At 52.7% G+C, this 18,396-nt stretch overlaps 1 protein-coding gene across 1 annotated transcript; it reads left to right on the top strand.

Annotated features, from left to right (window-relative positions):
* The first annotated feature begins 401 nt into the window (after nucleotides 1-401).
* On the top strand, nucleotides 402-16,696 carry pcna (proliferating cell nuclear antigen). Its single transcript, XM_059641134.1, has 6 exons — nucleotides 402-753; nucleotides 3,804-3,901; nucleotides 4,591-4,658; nucleotides 5,774-5,968; nucleotides 6,471-6,594; nucleotides 16,045-16,696. Exons 1-6 carry the CDS (start codon nucleotides 533-535, stop codon nucleotides 16,122-16,124), a joined length of 786 nt encoding a protein of 261 aa, XP_059497117.1. The 5' UTR covers nucleotides 402-532; the 3' UTR covers nucleotides 16,125-16,696.
* The last annotated feature ends 1,700 nt before the right edge of the window (nucleotides 16,697-18,396 follow it).

The following is an 18,396-nucleotide window of genomic DNA, read 5'->3' as shown; positions in this document are numbered from 1 at the left end:
AAATAGGGCCAATGTTCCTTCGCAAAAAAGAACTGCCGCGGCATTCTTTCACTGCAATGAATTAACATGATCATTCCTTTGTGTGAACATTGGACCTTGCTGTTGAAATGTGTAGAAATTGTGATACACTGCATACCGTAAATTAACACAAAATGCAACAATTTCCGTGTTGTTGTCCGCTGGCCCTGGAGCAGAATTATTTGCAAATAACAGTGCCCCATGAGTATCATGTTGAAATATATTGCATAACTCCAGGTGCAGCTTGCAATTGATTTAAAGACTTTACACCCAAATTGCAAAAGGTTTTATTTCTCTTTCTTTTAAAATGACGAAGCAGGGTTTCGCGCCGTTACCATATATGGTAGGGTTGATTTGCATGAGGTTATATGAGGAAGTGACAGAAGTGCAGGCCTTCTCATTTCCTGCACAGCCCGAGGGAGTGAGGTAGTGCTGTGCAGTTCCTTGGCCTGTGACCCTCTCCCTCTTTCTGTGTCTGCCTGCCTGCCTGTTGCTGCGGCAGCTCCGTGCCAAGATGTTTGAGGCTCGCCTGGTGCAGGGCAGCATCCTGAAGAAGGTGCTGGAAGCCCTCAAGGACCTCATCACCGAGGCTTGTTGGGACATCAGCTCCACCGGCATCAGCCTGCAGTCCATGGACAGCTCGCATGTGTCCCTGGTGCAGCTTACCCTGCGCAGCGACGGCTTCGACACCTACCGATGTGACCGCAACTTGGCCATGGGAGTCAACCTGAGCAGGTCAGTGTGGTGCCTTTTTTTTGAGGGGGGGGGAGGGAGGCGGCTGGAGCATTAACCCCAAACACCGTCGGGGAGAATCCCTGCGGCTGCAAACCTGTGTGTGTGCGCGCAACCTGCCAGCGGCGCTACCCGGTGTGGTGGTGGTGTTGTTGTTGTTGGGGGGGCATTAATTGAGCATGCATTTGCCCCCCCCCCCCCCCCCCGCGAGTTGCCCTCCTGCCTTCCTGTGCATCTATTGCTGCAGCAAAAGGGCGCCAGCCTGTCTGCCAGCCCGTGACGTCAGACGCGCGCGAAAGGCCCGCTTGGCGGGAATTGTAGCAACTTCGTTCATTCATTCATTGAGACAAAAAGGATACATAGGGGCTACCCTCTGTGTGTGTGTGAGAGAGTGAGAAGCGACCGCTCCGTCTCTCGTTCAAACTCGCAGAATACTTGAACGGCCCGGACAGATTGGGCGTTGGGGGGAGATGCTTCCAGTGGTAGTAGAGACTAGGACCCGAGGGCACAGCCTTAAGAGTAAAGGGAAGACCCTTCAAGCTTGGAGATCAGGAGAAGCCTCTTCAGCTAGAGGGGTTGTGGACCTACGGAATTCACTGCCGCAGAGGGCTGTGGAGGCCGTGCCTTTGAGTATATAAGATGGAGATAGGTTCATGATTATCAAGGGTTACAGGGGGAATGGAGTTTGAGAAACTTATCGGCTGTGATTGAATGGTAGGGAGCAGATTCGATGGGCTGAATGGCATAATTTCTGCTCCTGTGTCTTGTGGTGTTGTTCTGCCTGTCCGACATTCACTCCAGTGTTGGCAGGGGCTGTTGCTCTGTCTCCTGTGGGAGGGTGTGAGGTTGGGTTTGTGAAGGTCCAAAATGTTCCCTTGCCAATCCTAAAACCACCTGGTGCCCCATCCTCTCTCATCTCAAACCTCATCGCCCACCTTACCCTTGCCTCCTGCTTACTTCCTCCAGCCTCTTCCCCACCCACTACCCCCAGGGCTGTGTACCAAATATCTCTTCCCCCACCCCCACCAATGCCACACTAACTCGTTGTGCCTGCTTACCAATTGGATGTTCAGGGTTAGCCCCCACCCCTTCCCTGAGCTCTCCCATCCCATGGGATCCCTCCCGGCAGTGTACTTCCTCACTCTCTGATCCCCTCCCAGGAGAGAGGAGCAGAGGACCCTGTGGATGGCATTGAAAACAAACATTTTTATTCCTTCATATCCCCCCTCCACAATTTGAATATAGCTGCCCCCTTGTTATTTCTCATTCCCAGCTGGTAATAAGGCTTAGAGTCATAAAGATGAACAACACAGAAACAGACCCTTCAGTCCATTTGTCCGTGCCAGCCGGATTGTCCGAAATTAATCTAGTCCCATTTTGACAGCATTGGACCTGTGTCACTCCAAACCCTTCCTATTCATGTACCCATCCTGGTGACTTTTAAATATTGTAATTCTACAGACTTCCTATCAAAAATCCTGACTTCCTATCTAATCAGAGGATTAGATAGGGTAGACAGTGAGAGTCCACTGAGGATGATGACTTCAGTTTATACAAGGGGGCCTAGCTACAAATTGAGGGGTGATAGATTTAAGACAGATGTCAGAGGCAGGTTCTTTACTCAGAGAGTGGTAAGGGCGTGGAATGCCCTGCCTGCCAATGTAGTTAACGCAGCCACATTAGGGGCATTTAAACAGTCCTTGGATAAGCATATAGATAATGATAGGATAGTATAGGGGCAGGGGCTTAGATTAGTTCACAGGTCAGCGCAACATCGAGGGCCGAAGGGTCTGTTCTGTGCTGTATTGTTCTATGTTCCACCACTTACTCTTGTAATTCGTTTGATACACGCACCACCCTCTGCATGAAAATGTTGCCCCTTAGGTTCCTTTTATATCTTTCCTCTATCACCTTAAACCTGTGTCCCCACCCTGGGAAAAGACCTTGGCTATTCATCCTGCCCATGCCCCTCATGACTTTATGAACTTCTTTAAGGTCATCTCTCAGCTTCTAATGTTCCAGGAGAAAATAGCCCTGGTCTATTCAGCCTCTCCCTATAGTTCAAACCCTACAACCCTGTCAATCTTCTTGTAAATCTTTTCTGAACCTTTTCAAGTTTCACAACATCCTTATTTTGCAGGGAGACCAGAACTGAATTCAGTGCTACAAAAGTGGCCTAACCAATGTCCTGCACAGCTGCAGCATGACTTCCCAACTCCTGCACTCACAATGTACTGACCAATAAAAACAAGCGTACCAAATGCTTTCTTCACTATTCTGTGTACCTGCGACTCCACTTTCAAGGAACTATGAACCTGGAGTCTCTTTGTTTGACAGCACACCCCAGGACTTTACCATTAAGTCCCACCCTGGTTTGTCTTATCAAAATCACGTTTATTTAAATCAAACTCCATCTGCCACTCCTCAGCCCATTGGCCCATTCGATCAAGATCCCGTCGTACTCTGTCCGGTTTTGGTGTGGTCTGCAAACTTAATAGCCATACCTCCTATAGTCACATACAAATCATTTCTATAAATGAGGGAAAGCATTGGATCCATCATTGATCCCTTTGGCACACCGCTGGTTACAGGTGTCCAGTCTGAAAAGCAACCCACCACCCTCTGGCTCCTACCTTTGAGCCAGTTCTATATCCAAATGGCTAGTTTCTCCCCGTATTCCATGTGTTCTGACCTTGCAAACCAGTCTATCATGTTGAAGCACGCAGAAGCTTGTCCCAGTTTTCTTTACCGACAGCTCTCAGCAGAGAGTGTCAGTTTCCCAGATCAAATAATGTAACCATGGTGCTGGTGATGTGAAATTTGAGAATAGGTCACACAGCACCTTGTTTGCATTCATGTTTCCAAACCAGGGGGTGGCTTTTTGCCAGGTTGGAGCAGTAACCAGATTCCTGTGTGGAAATCGATTTTTCTCTCTCTCTACCTGTATCCCCTGTTGAATCTTGCGTGTCTCTCAGCTACATTTGCCGATTCTCCAATGAGTGGTTACACTGGGTCAGAAGGTGATCTCTCTGTTCCTGTCGTTTTCCTTGCAGCATGTCCAAGATTCTGAAATGTGCAGGCAACGACGATATCATCACCCTGAGGGCTGAGGACAATGCTGACACTCTGGCTCTGGTGTTCGAGTCACAGAGTAAGTATCAGGCCCTGCCTCTGATCTGGCACCCTGGCTTCATTTCCAACCCACCCACCCATCAAAGTCTGTCCCTCACGTGGGAACTGGTGCTGGTCAGGGGCCAACAGCCCCTTCGAGTGCCCTGTGTAGTCCACCCAAAACTGCTCGACATTGATGGGCCAGTTGGCCAATGAGCTGCTGAGAGTAGATTTGGAGGAGTGAGGAGCACGCTGTTTGAAAGAGCTGCTCACTGAGACTTCAGTCATCACCGTCCAAATGGCTGTTCTTCAGAGAGTCATTTAGTGTTGTTGGCAAAGTCGCACTTGAAGCTGATCCCAAACTCTCTGAAGCAGTGTGTTCCACTGGCTTCCTCTTCTATTTACAAGAAATTCCTTTCCCTCTCTCTGTTTCCAGTTACGTTCAATGTCTCCTCTGGAGGTGAGAGCAACAACTCTTTTTCTCTCTCTGTCAATTGGAGCAATCCTGTCTTTTCAGGGCCTGCCTGTTTGTAAATTCCTCCAAAGTCAAGACAGTTGGTTCTTGTGGTTTCAGGGTATCCCTGTGGTGCCGTTCCAATGAGTCAATGGCAGACCGTGAGGGATACTGACTTGCTGGAGCCAACATGTGCCTCTAGGTGTGCTGTGTGTGGGATGTGATGGGTGCAAAGTGCTGGTGTGTTTCCCCTGACTGTGTGCGTCTCTTCTCAGACCAGGAGAAAGTCTCCGATTATGAGATGAAGCTTATGGATTTGGACGTTGAACAGCTGGGAATCCCGGTGAGTGAGTTTGGAGATATTGAGAAACAAGTAGGGATGGCGTTGGCCGTCAGTCACCAGTGAGACTTGTGTTGGCTTATGGCTTCGCGCTGAAAGTTACTGGAGCTTTGGTCAGTCCTCGGACAGTTTTTTGGGGAAATAGAATTACTGAGATTCTTGTATTCTCAACTCATACAGCATGGAACAGACCCTTTGAACCACCCGTCTGTGTGTATAAGTTGCCATTCAGGTCCTGCTTTAAATCTTTGTCCCCTCACCTTAAAATTATGTCCTCGAGTTTTGGACTCCCTAACCCTAGGGGAAAGACCTTTGCCATTCACCCTATCAATGCCCGTCATGAATTTCCAGACCTCTGATGTTCACCCCTGAACCAACTGCACTCCAGGGGAAAAAAGTTCAAGCCTAGCCAGCCTTTCTCTCTCTCTCTCGCACGCTCTCGTACGCACACCTACCCGTCCCCATAACAAAGTGAAAGTTTGGGGTTTTGATCTTGGTGGCGAGGGGGAGAGGGTAGGTATTTGGGGCTCTTGTGGGACAGTGGTAGTATCCCTAACTCTGAGCCAGGAGGCCAGGGTTCACATCCCACCTGTTCCAGAGGTGTGCAGTAACATTTCTGAACTAGTAGATAACACAATGGTTTTTCCTTTGATGTTTCAATTAGTCCAATGGGGCATTGGAGCTTATGTTTCAACCAGGAATCGATGTTATCGATGGGTGCGGGGGTGTTTTTGACTGGGCTGTGTAATCATGGCCAATGTTCTGTCTTGTCCTTTAAGTCCAGAAGAAAAATGTTGTGTGTAGGCCATTCAGTCCTAGAGCCTGCTTGCCATTCAATGGGATCACGCCTGTTTTAACATCGCTGACATCCGCATTCCTGCACTTTCCCTGTGACCCTTGATTCCCTGACTGATCATGAATCTATCTCAGCCTTCAGTATCCACAGGGTCTCTGCCACCCTCCAGCTCTCTGCGGCCAGGATTCTAAACACATTCAGCCCTCCGAGGGAATAAATTCTTTCCTCGTCTCAAGTCTTAAAATTGTTAGCCCTTTAATCCCGAGCCTGTGCACCCCCTGACTTTGATCCTGACCGGTGTGCCCCTGTGTGCCCATTCCAGGAGCAGGAGTATAGCTGCGTGGTGAAGATGCCATCTGGAGAGTTTGCCAGAATCTGCCGGGATTTGAGCCAGATCGGTGACGCGGTGGTGATCTCGTGCGCCAAAGACGGGGTGAAGTTCTCAGCCAGCGGGGAGCTGGGCACTGGGAACGTCAAGCTCTCGCAGACCAGCAATGTGGACAAGGAGGACGATGCAGTAAGTCAACAGGGCTCCACTGCCTGTGTGAGCGCAGTTTGGTTTTGGGGGGGGGGAATAGCGCTGGACGGCGGCATCAGTAATCCCCGGACAGCAGTGATCTTAGCGTGTTCTCTCAGCTGCTCGCTGAAGTAAAGTCGCCATAGTTTGACTGGGCAACGGGTAGTCCCCTCAGAGAGAGAGAGAACCAGTGGTGGTTAAACTGAGCGTCATCTCGGGCAAGGGGTAGGGGGTCTCCATTGGAAGTTCGGCCCGCTGCAGGGAGCCGTTTGGCGTAAAGTAGCTATCCGACGTTCCCCGCAGCCGTGGTGATACACAGGCAGGAACTGAATACTGCTCGTCATTGTGTCAGAGCTGACACCCCTCTTGTTGGGTGGCTTCACTCTGCTGCCTGGCAGCCTGGGCTGGGCTGGAGGTAGGGGGTGTCAGTGAGAGTGCGCAGCTCTGCCAACAGCATGTCGGTCGTGGCTGCTTGAGTCAAAACCTTCGCTCTGTCTGACAGGTGACCATCGAGATGAATGAACCCGTGCAGTTGACGTTCGCTCTGCAGTACCTGAATTTCTTCACCAAGGCCACTCCGCTGTCGCCAACTGTGACACTCAGCATGTCTGCGGATATTCCCCTCGGTATGTCTCCAGATCTCTGCTCAGACTTGGCTCATTGCTTCGAGCCCCTCGGCTCAGTCAGCGGTGGGGTGGGTAGTGGTAGTACACCTGTCTCTGGGATGGGAAGTCCTGGTTCGTGTGCCCACGTGCTGTCTGAATGGATTGACAGAGTACAGGGGTGTGTTTGCCTATCCCTGGTGTACGTGGGGTGTGGGCGGCATCTGCCTGTAACCACTTGTTTGTCCTAAATTCTTGGGATTACCAGGTTAGCAGGGCATGCGTGGAGACTGTTCAGCTCATCCTGTTTTTGCCAGCTCCTATGGAGTCATACAGCACAGAAACGGGACCCTTCAGCCCAACCAGCCCGTGCTGACCATAATCCCAAAATAAACCATTCCCACCCGCCTGCCCCTGGCCCTGTATCCCTCCAAACCTTTCCTATCCATGTACCTATCCAAATATCTTTTAAATGTAGCAACTACCTACATCCACCACTTCCTCAGGAAGTTCGTTCCACACACATACCACTCTCTGTGTCTTTTTAAAAAAGAAAGCTTGCCCATTTCGTCTTTTTTAAAAATCTCTCTGCTTTCACCTTAAAAATGTGCATCCAGTCTTGAACTCGCCCATTCTAAGGTTTAAAAAACACTACCATTAACTCTGTAAATATTCATAACATGTATAGCTCTCATTATTTTGTAAACTTCTTTCAGGTTGCTCCACAACCTTCTCTCCTCCAGTGAACGAAGCCCCAGCCTATCTTTCTTTATAACCCGAACCTTCCATACCTGGCAACATCTTCGTAAATCTCTTCTGAACCCTAAATAACAAGGTGTGGAGCTGGATGAACACAACACACCAAGCAGGAAGATGGAGGTTTCGGGACTGGACCTGACTTCAGAAATTTCTGAAGAAGGGTTTCGGCCCGAAACGTCAGCCTTCCTGCTCCTCTGATGCTGCTGGGCCTGCTGTGTTCATCCAGCTCTACACCATGTTACCTCGGATTCTCCAGCATCTGCGGTTCCCACTATCTCTTCTGAAGCCTCTCCAGTTTAATAATACCCTTGCTGTAACTTGGCGAACTGGACACAGTGCTCCAGAAGACACTTCACCAATGTCATATACAACCTCGACATAACATCCCAACTCCTATACTGTAAGGACTGAGCAATGAAGGCAAGAATGTCTAATGCCTTTTTAACCACGCTGCCTATACGTGATGCAAACTTTAAAGAATTATTTATGTACCGAAACCCCTCAGCCCCTCTGATCTGAGGCCCTACCGTGAATTGTCTCTGTGCTGTCCGAGTTTGTTGTATTATTCAGGGCTGTTTAATCGGCCCCACGCCTTCAGGGGTCAGTCAGGATATTCAGCCACATCTTCCTGGGCAGTGATGCCCCTGATGGACCAAGGGCTTGGGGAATACACTGGGGAGGTGGTCAGTCCGTTCGGTTGGAGGGGGGGTGTGACGGCTGTCTCCTGGTGGTGTTGAGCCGCACTGCACTCGTGTCAGAAGATCGGACCGAGCGGAGTCCTGCACCTGGAGATTTGAGTTGAAAGGTTAGGTGTGACCACCCTCTCTCTAATGGGGCTGCAGCACTCTGAGGTGCTCCCTGTCAGTGAGATATTCCAATGACAATTGGGCCCGCCTGAACAGGAAGGCCCTGCGGGATATGTTGGCAGGTGGATTTTGTTGTCCTCTTGCTTGGATGATTCCGCGCGCGCACACACACACACACACTCTCTCTCTCTCTCTCTCTCTCTCTCTCTCTCTCTCTCTCTCACACACACACACAAAATCTCTCTCTCTCACACACAGTCTCTCTCTCTCTCTGTCTCTCTCTCTCTGTCTCTCTCTCTCTGTCTCTCTCTCTCTGTCTCTCTCTCACTCGCGCTCTCTCACCCGCGCTCTCTCACCCGCGCTCTCTCACCCGCGCTCTCTCCCCGCGCTCTCTCCCCGCGCTCTCTCCCCGCGCTCTCTCCCCGCGCTCTCTCCCCGCGCGCGCTCTCCCCGCGCGCTCTCTCCCCGCGCGCTCTCTCCCCGCGCGCTCTCTCCCCGCGCGCTCTCTCCCCGCGCGCTCTCTCCCCGCGCGCTCTCTCCCCGCGCGCTCTCTCCCCGCGCGCTCTCTCCCCGCGCGCTCTCTCCCCGCGCGCTCTCTCCCCGCGCGCTCTCTCCCCGCGCGCTCTCTCCCCGCGCGCTCTCTCCCCGCGCGCTCTCTCCCCGCGCGCTCTCTCCCCCGCGCGCTCTCTCCCCGCGCGCTCTCTCCCCGCGCGCTCTCTCCCCGCGCGCTCTCTCCCCGCGCGCTCTCTCCCCGCGCGCTCTCTCCCCGCGCGCTCTCTCCCCGCGCGCTCTCTCCCCGCGCGCTCTCTCCCCGCGCGCTCTCTCCCCGCGCGCTCTCTCCCCGCGCGCTCTCTCCCCGCGCGCTCTCTCCCCGCGCGCTCTCTCCCCGCGCGCTCTCCCTCTCTCTCTCTCGCACTCAAACCACACACACGCAGTCTCTCTCTCTCTCTCGCACTCAAACCACACACACGCAGTCTCTCTCTCTCTCTCGCACTCAAACCACACACACGCAGTCTCTCTCTCTCTCTCTCTCTCTCTCTCTCTCTCTCTCTCTCTCTCTCTCTCTCTCTCACACACACTCACACACACACACGCAGTCTCTCTCTCTCACACACACACGCAGTCTCTCTCACACACAGTGTCTTTTGCGCTCTCTGTCTCTCATTCACACACACACAGTCTCTCTCTCTCACACACAGACACACACACAGTCTCTCTCTCTCTCTCACACACACACACACAGTCTCTCTCTCTCTCTCTCTCACATCTCTCTGTCACACACACAGTCTCTCTCTCTCTCTCACACACACAGTCTCTCTCTCTCTCTCACATCTCTCTCACACACAGTCTCTCTCTCTCTCACATCTCTCTCTGACACACACAGTCTCTCTCTCTCTCTCTCTCTCTCTCTCAAACACCACACACACACAACCTCTCTCTCTCTCAAACACCACACACACACACAATCTCTCTCTCTCTCTCTCTCTCACACACACACACACAGTGTCTCGCTCTCTCTCTCTCACTCACACACAGTCTCTCTCTCTCTCTCTCTCACACACAGTCTATCTCACACACTCAGACAGAGTCTATCTCACACACACACACACAGACAGAGTCTATCACACACACACAGACAGAGTCTATCACACACACACACACACAGAGACAGAGTCTATCTCACACACACACACACACACACACACACACACAGAGACAGAGTCTATCTCACACACACACACACACACACACACACACACACACACACAGAGTCTATCTCACACACACACACAGACAGAGTCTATCTCTCACACACACACAGACAGAGTCTATCACACACACACACACAGACAGAGTCCATCTCTCTCACACACACACACACACACACACAGACAGAGTCTATCTCACACACACACACACACACAGACAGAGTCTATCTCACACACACACACACACAGGGACAGAGTCTGTCTCACACACACACACACAGGGACAGAGTCTGTCTCACACACACACACACACACACAGACAGAGTCTATCTCACACACACACACACACAGGGACAGAGTCTGTCTCACACACACACACACAGGGACAGAGTCTGTCTCACACACACACACAGAGACAGAGTCTATCTCACACACACACACACACACACACACACAGAGTCTATCTCACACACACACACAGACAGAGTCTATCACACACACACAGACAGAGTCCATCTCTCTCTCACACACACACACACACACAGAGACAGAGTCTATCTCACACACACACACACACACACAGAGACAGAGTCTATCTCACACACACACACACACACAGAGACAGAGTCTATCTCACACACACACACACACACAGAGACAGAGTCTATCTCACACACACACACACACACAGAGACAGAGTCTATCTCTCACACACACACACACACACAGAGACAGAGTCTATCTCACACACACACACACAGAGACAGAGTCTATCTCACACACACACACACACAGAGACAGAGTCTATCTCTCACACACACACACACACACACAGAGTCTATCACACACACACACACACACAGAGTCTATCTCTCTCACACACACACACACACACAGACAGAGTCCATCTCTCTCACACACACACACACACACACACACAGAGTCTATCTCACACACACACACACACAGGGACAGAGTCTGTCTCACACACACACACACAGAGACAGAGTCTATCTCACACACACACACACACACAGAGACAGAGTCTATCTCACACACACACACAGAGTCTATCTCTCTCTCACACACACACACACACACACACACACACACACACACACACACAGACAGAGTCTATCTCACACACACACACACACACAGACAGAGTCTGTCTCACACACACACACACACACAGGGACAGAGTCTGTCTCACACACACACACACACAGGGACAGAGTCTATCTCACACACACACACACAGAGACAGAGTCTATCTCACACACACACACACACACAGAGACAGAGTCTATCTCACACACACACACACACACACACACAGAGACAGAGTCTATCACACACACACACACACACAGAGACAGAGTCTATCTCACACACACACACACACACACACACAGAGACAGAGTCTATCTCTCGCACACACACACACACACACACACACACACACACACACACACAGAGTCTATCTCTCTCTCACACACACACACACACACACAGAGTCTATCTCACACACACACGCACACAGGGACAGAGTCTATCTCACACACACACACACACACAGGGACAGAGTCTGTCTCACACACACACACACACACAGAGACAGAGTCTATCTCACACACACACACACAGAGACAGAGTCTATCTCTCTCACACACACACACACACACACACACACACACACACACACAGACAGAGTCTATCTCACACACACACACACAGACAGAGTCTATCTCACACACACACACACAGACAGAGTCTATCTCACACACACACACAGGGACAGAGTCTGTCTCACACACACACACACAGGGACAGAGTCTGTCTCACACACACACACACAGGGACAGAGTCTGTCTCACACACACACACACAGAGACAGAGTCTGTCTCACACACACACACACACACACAGAGACAGAGTCTATCTCACACACACACACACACAGAGACAGAGTCTATCTCACACACACACACACACACAGAGTCTATCTGACACACACACACAGACAGAGTCTATCACACACACACAGACAGAGTCCATCTCTCTCACACACACACACACACACACACACACACAGACAGAGTCTATCTCACACGCACACAGAGTCTATCTCACACACACACACAGACAGAGTCTATCTCTCACACACACACAGACAGAGTCCATCTCTCTCACACACACACACACACACAGACAGAGTCTATCTCACACACACACACACACACACAGGGACAGAGTCTGTCTCACACACACACAGAGACAGAGTCTATCTCACACACACACACACAGAGACAGAGTCTATCTCACACACACACACACACACAGGGACAGAGTCTGTCTCACACACACACAGAGACAGAGTCTATCTCACACACACACACACAGAGACAGAGTCTATCTCACACACACACACACAGAGACAGAGTCTATCTCACACACACACACAGACAGAGTCTATCACACACACACAGACAGAGTCCATCTCTCTCTCACACACACACACACAGAGACAGAGTCTATCTCACACACACACACACACAGAGACAGAGTCTATCTCACACACACACACAGACAGAGTCTATCTCTCACACACACACAGACAGAGTCCATCTCTCTCACACACACACACACACACAGGGACAGAGTCTATCTCACACACACACACACACACAGGGACAGAGTCTGTCTCACACACACACAGGGACAGAGTCTGTCTCACACACACACAGGGACAGAGTCTGTCTCACACACACACAGGGACAGAGTCTGTCTCACACACACACAGGGACAGAGTCTGTCTCACACACACACAGGGACAGAGTCTGTCTCACACACACACAGGGACAGAGTCTGTCTCACACACACACACGGACAGAGTCTATCTCACACACACACACACACAGAGACAGAGTCTATCTCACACACACACACACACACACACACAGACAGAGTCTATCACACACACACACACACACACACAGAGACAGAGTCTATCTCACACTCACACACACACACACACACACACAGAGACAGAGTCTATCTCACACACACACACACACACACACAGAGACAGAGTCTATCTCACACACACACACAGAGACAGAGTCTATCTCACACTCTCACACACACACACAGAGACAGAGTCTATCTCACACACACACACACACAGACAGAGTCTATCACACACACACACACACACACAGACAGAGTCTATCACACACACACACACACAGACAGAGTCTATCACACACACACACACACACACACACACACACACACAGACAGAGTCTAACACACACACACACACACACACACAGACAGAGTTTATCTCACACACACAGAGTCACACACACACACAGTCTCTTGCGCTCTCTCTATCTCTCTCACACACACAGAGTCTATCTCACACACACACACACACACACACACACACACACAGAGTCTATCTCACACACACACACACGCGCGCGGAGTCTATCACACACACACACAGTCTCTCGCGCTCTCTCTCTCTCACAGACACACACACAGTCTCTCTCTCTCTCTCTCTCTCTGTCTCTCGCACACACACACACTGGCTCTCTCTCTCTCTCGTGCGCACACCCAGTCTCTCTCTCTCTCTCTCTCTCTCTCTCTCTCTCTCTCACAGACACACAGTCTCTCTCTCACAGACACACACAGTCTCTCTCTCGCGCGCGCGCGCGCGCGGTCTCTCTCTCTCGCGCACACACAGTCTCTCTCTCTCTCGCGCACACACAGTCTCTCTCTCTCGCGCACACACAGTCTCTCTCTCTCTCTCTCGCGCACACAGTCTCTCTCTCTCGTGCACACACAGTCTCTCTCTCTCTCTCTCTCTCGCGCACACAGTCTCTCTCTCTCTCGCGCACACAGTCTCTCTCTCTCTCGCGCACACAGTCTCTCTCTCTCTCGCGCACACAGTCTCTCTCTCGCGCACACACAGTCTCTCTCTCTCTCTCGCGCACGCACAGTCTCTCTCTCTCTCGCGCACGCACAGTCTCTCTCTCTCTCTCTCTCGCTCTCTCGCTCACACACAGTCTCTCTCTCTCTCTCTCTCTTTCACGCACACACAGTCTCTCTCTCTCTCGCGCACACACTGTATCTCTCTCTCTCTCTCTCTCTTGCGCACACACAGTCTCTCTCTCTCTCTCTCTCTCTCTCTCTCTCTCTCACAGACACACAGTCTCTCTCTCACAGACACACACAGTCTCTCTCTCCGCGCGCAGCGCGCGCGCGGTCTCTCTCTCTCGCGCACACACTCTCTCTCTCTCTCGCGCACACACAGTCTCTCTCTCTCGCGCACACACAGTCTCTCTCTCTCGCGCACACACAGTCTCTCTCTCTCTCTCTCGCGCACACACAGTCTCTCTCTCTCTCTCGCGCACACACAGTCTCTCTCTCTCTCTCGCGCACACACAGTCTCTCTCTCTCTCTCGCGCACACACAGTCTCTCTCTCTCTCTCGCGCACACAGTCTCTCTCTCTCTCGCGCACACAGTCTCTCTCTCGCGCACACACAGTCTCTCTCTCTCGTGCACACACAGTCTCTCTCTCTCTCTCGCGCACACAGTCTCTCTCTCTCTCGCGCACACAGTCTCTCTCTCTCTCTCGCGCACACACAGTCTCTATCTCTCGTGCACACACAGTCTCTCTCTCTCTCTCTCTCGCGCACACAGTCTCTCTCTCTCTCGCGCACACAGTCTCTCTCTCTCTCGCGCACACAGTCTCTCTCTCTCTCGCGCACACAGTCTCTCTCTCTCTCGCGCACACAGTCTCTCTCTCTCTCGCGCACACAGTCTCTCTCTCTCTCGCGCACACAGTCTCTCTCTCTCTCGCGCACACAGTCTCTCTCTCTCTCGCGCACACAGTCTCTCTCTCTCTCGCGCACACAGTCTCTCTCTCTCTCGCGCACACAGTCTCTCTCTCTCTCGCGCACACAGTCTCTCTCTCTCTCGCGCACACAGTCTCTCTCTCTCTCTCGCGCACGCACAGTCTCTCTCTCTCTCGCGCACGCACAGTCTCTCTCTCTCTCTCTCGCTCACACACAGTCTCTCTCTCTCTCTCTCTCTTTCACGCACACACAGTCTCTCTCTCTCTCGCGCACACACTGTATCTCTCTCTCTCTCTCTCTCTCTTGCGCACACACAGTCTCTCTCTCTCTCTCTCTCTCTCTCGCGCACACAGTCTCTCTCTCTCGCGCACACACAGTCTCTCGCTCCTTCCCTCCGCCCCCCTCCCCTTGCGCGCCCCCCCCCTCCCCTTGCGCGCCCCCCCTCCCCTTGCGCGCCCCCCCCTCCCCTTGCGCGCCCCCCCCCTCCCCTTGCGCGCCCCCCCCTCCCCTTGCGCGCCCCCCCCCTCTCCTTGCGCGCCCGCCCCCCCCCCCTTGCGCGCCCCCCCCTCCCCTTGCGCGCCCCCCCCTCCCCTTGCGCGCCCCCCCCCTCCCCTTGCGCGCCCCCCCCCCTCCCCTTGCGCGCCCCCCCCCCTCCCCTTGCGCGCCCCCCCCCTCCCCTTGCGCGCCCCCCCCCCTCCCCTTGCGCGCCCCCCCCCTCCCCTGGCGCGCCCCCCCCCCTCCCCTGGCGCGCCCCCCCCCTCCCCTGGCGCGCCCCCCCCCTCCCCTGGCGCGCCCCCCCCCCTCCCCTGGCGCGCCCCCCCTCCCCTGGCGCGCCCCCCCCCCCCCCCCCTGGCGCGCGCCCCCCCCCCCCCCCCTGGCGCGCGCCACCCCCCTCCCCTGGCGCGCGCCCCCCCCCTCCCCTGGCGCGCGCCCCCCCCCCTCCCCTGGCGCGCGCCCCCCCCCCTCCCCTGGCGCGCGCCCCCCCCCCTCCCCTGGCGCGCGCCCCCCCCCTCCCCTGGCGCGCGCCCCCCCCCTCCCCTGGCGCGCGCCCCCCCCTCCCCTGGCGCGCGCGTGCGCCCACTCTGTCTCTCTCTCACACGCACTGTCATGCACAGTGCAGAGACTAGCTTCTGCTTCCTATGTGGTGAAGAGTGAGAACGCTGCAATTCACTGGCTGCTCTGTTGCCTTGCTTCCAGAGGTGGGGACAGGTGCCACCAAAATGCACGTCTTTCTTCTTGGGTGCTGAAAGAGGAGGCGGGGTTGGAGTCATTATTCTCGGTCTTTCCTTCCTGTCATTCATGGTGGGTATTGTGTTTTTTGTTTGCCTTCCCAGTGGTGGAGTATAAGATTGCTGATATGGGTCACATCAAATACTACCTGGCCCCCAAGATTGAAGACGAGGACACTTCTTAAGCCTGGAGGGTGTGTTGTGCAGACTGATTCGGGGACCCCAGGACTGACAACACACACGCTGACTGCTGATCGATCGCTCAGAAACTGCAGGGCCAGGTCGCAGCCTGAGCTAACACCACTGTTACAACATTACCCTGTTACAGGCTCTGCTCTCCCTGTCCATCGTCGAGTTGTTTTGTAGATATTTTATGTAAATATGTTGTGCAACGTGAAATGGCTTTGTTTTTGTAAGGTAGTGGGGAAAGGCAGCGAATAAACCATGATTCTGTGATACTGGGGGTCTGTGCCTCAAGCTGGTGAGGACAGAGCAGCGCAAGTTCAGAATTCACACTGTTTCGGGGTCGGGGGGGAGCGGTTTTTTTTATGCACCGAATGCTTTCAAGCTAACATATTCCAGGTTTCACCTGAAGTGTATAGTCCTGAGATGATGGCGAGGCGTTGGCCAACTGGGATAATCACTGGGCTGTTAATCCAGGGACCCAGACCACGTTCTGGGGTCATGAGTTCGAAGCAGACCTGGGACCTGTAGAGTTCAATAAAAATGGAATGAAGAGGCCACTGATGACCACAAATGTGTTGCTGATTCTCGTAAAAATTGTTTCCCTATGGGCAAGGAAACTGCCTTTCTTACCTGGCCTGGTCCACACGTGACTCCAGGCCCACAGTATGATGGTTACTTGACAGTCAACATTCACACCCTTAGCAGAATTGTCAGTGGTGTTGTGATTACAGCAGCCTCCCGTTCCACTAGGTGTGTACAGGCAGCTCAACGCACAATTGTTTGCTCACCAGTCCCTTGGTGAGGAATTCCAGGATGTCCCTGCTCCTTTTGCTGCTACAGAACTGTACAGCAACCACATTCATATCCGCATGTGCGTGTTGGTGAAGAGTATGGACTCCGAACCCAGGTCCCTGTCCAGATTCCACAGTCTGGGATCGTTTTTAGTGACAGCGCAGGTCATTCGGCCCATGGTGATAATAACCTGCTGTTCCCAGGGTGTGAGAGTCCATCAGAAATTGCTTTCAGCTCCCCAGTTTGTCCCAATGTGCCAGCTGTGACATCGTGGCCCTTTGCTCATAGCTGTGAGGTGGCATTGTTTTCGCGGGTGACCGTCTCTGGCTCGGACGACCCATTCCAAGTTTGTTTCCTGTCCTCTTGATTGCAAATGAGGTGGATTTTCTGAGGATGCTGTTTTAGCTAAGTCTTCTAACGCCTTGCTGCACCTTAATTGTTCCCTGTTAAATATGATTGAAATCGCTTGTGTGTGTATTTTACTTCCTGGCTGCTTGGTGGGTAGCATTGGAGGTGATGAGATTGGTTTGCTCAGTAGCTGATGCCAACGTGGTTCATTTACTGCAATGACTGAGGCTACTGTGTTTCTCAAGCCGTCCCCTTAATGGCCCCCATCTTGCTGTGGCTCAGCCGTTGGCATTTCCCCAGGCCCTGGGGGTGCAGGGAATGACTACTGCGCTTAACAGGTGACTGTGTGGGGGAAAATGTTCCCTGGAATGCACACAGTGCTCGCTTCAAGGAACTGTGTCCATGCATGTGCATACACACTAGCGCCCCCACCACAGTGATATGACCCAGCCTGACGTGCCTGCAGAGTCACCCTTTGTTCCTGATTCCCGTCACTTGTTTGGTTGCTGGGTCAAAATGGGATCTCACGGCCCTCTGGTAGATCCCTGCACCCACAAGACATAGGAGTGGAAGTAAGGCCATTCGGCCCATCAGGTCCACTCTGCCATTTAAATCATGGCTGATGGGCATTTCAACTCCACTTCCCTGCACTCTCCCCGTAGCCCTTGATTCCTTGTGAAATCAAGAAATTGTCGATCTCTGCCTTGAAGGCATCCAACGTCCCGGCCGCCACTGCGCTCCGTGTCAATGAATTCCACAAGCCCACCACTCTCTGGCTGAAGAAATGTCTCATTTCAGTTTTAAATTTACCCCCTCTAATTTTAAGGCTGTGCCCATGGATCCTAGTCTCCCTGCCTAACGGAAGCAACTTCCCAGCGTCCACCCTTTCTAAGCCATACATTATCTTGTAAGTTTCTATTAGATCTCCCCTCAACCTTCTAACCCTAATGAATACAATCCCAGGATTCTCAGCCGTTCATCGTATGTTAAACCTACCATTCCAGGGATCATCCGTGTGAATCTCCGCTGGACGCGCTCCAGTGCCAATATGTCCTTCCTGAGATGTGGGGCCCAAAATTGGACACAGTATTCTAAATGGGGCCTAACTAGAGCCTTATAAAGCCTCAGAAG

The sequence above is a fragment of the Stegostoma tigrinum genome, chromosome 40 (genome assembly GCF_030684315.1).
Source record: "Stegostoma tigrinum isolate sSteTig4 chromosome 40, sSteTig4.hap1, whole genome shotgun sequence".
NCBI classification, from domain to species: Eukaryota; Metazoa; Chordata; class Chondrichthyes; order Orectolobiformes; family Stegostomatidae; genus Stegostoma; species Stegostoma tigrinum.
This window is presented reverse-complemented; position numbering and strand designations above follow the sequence as displayed.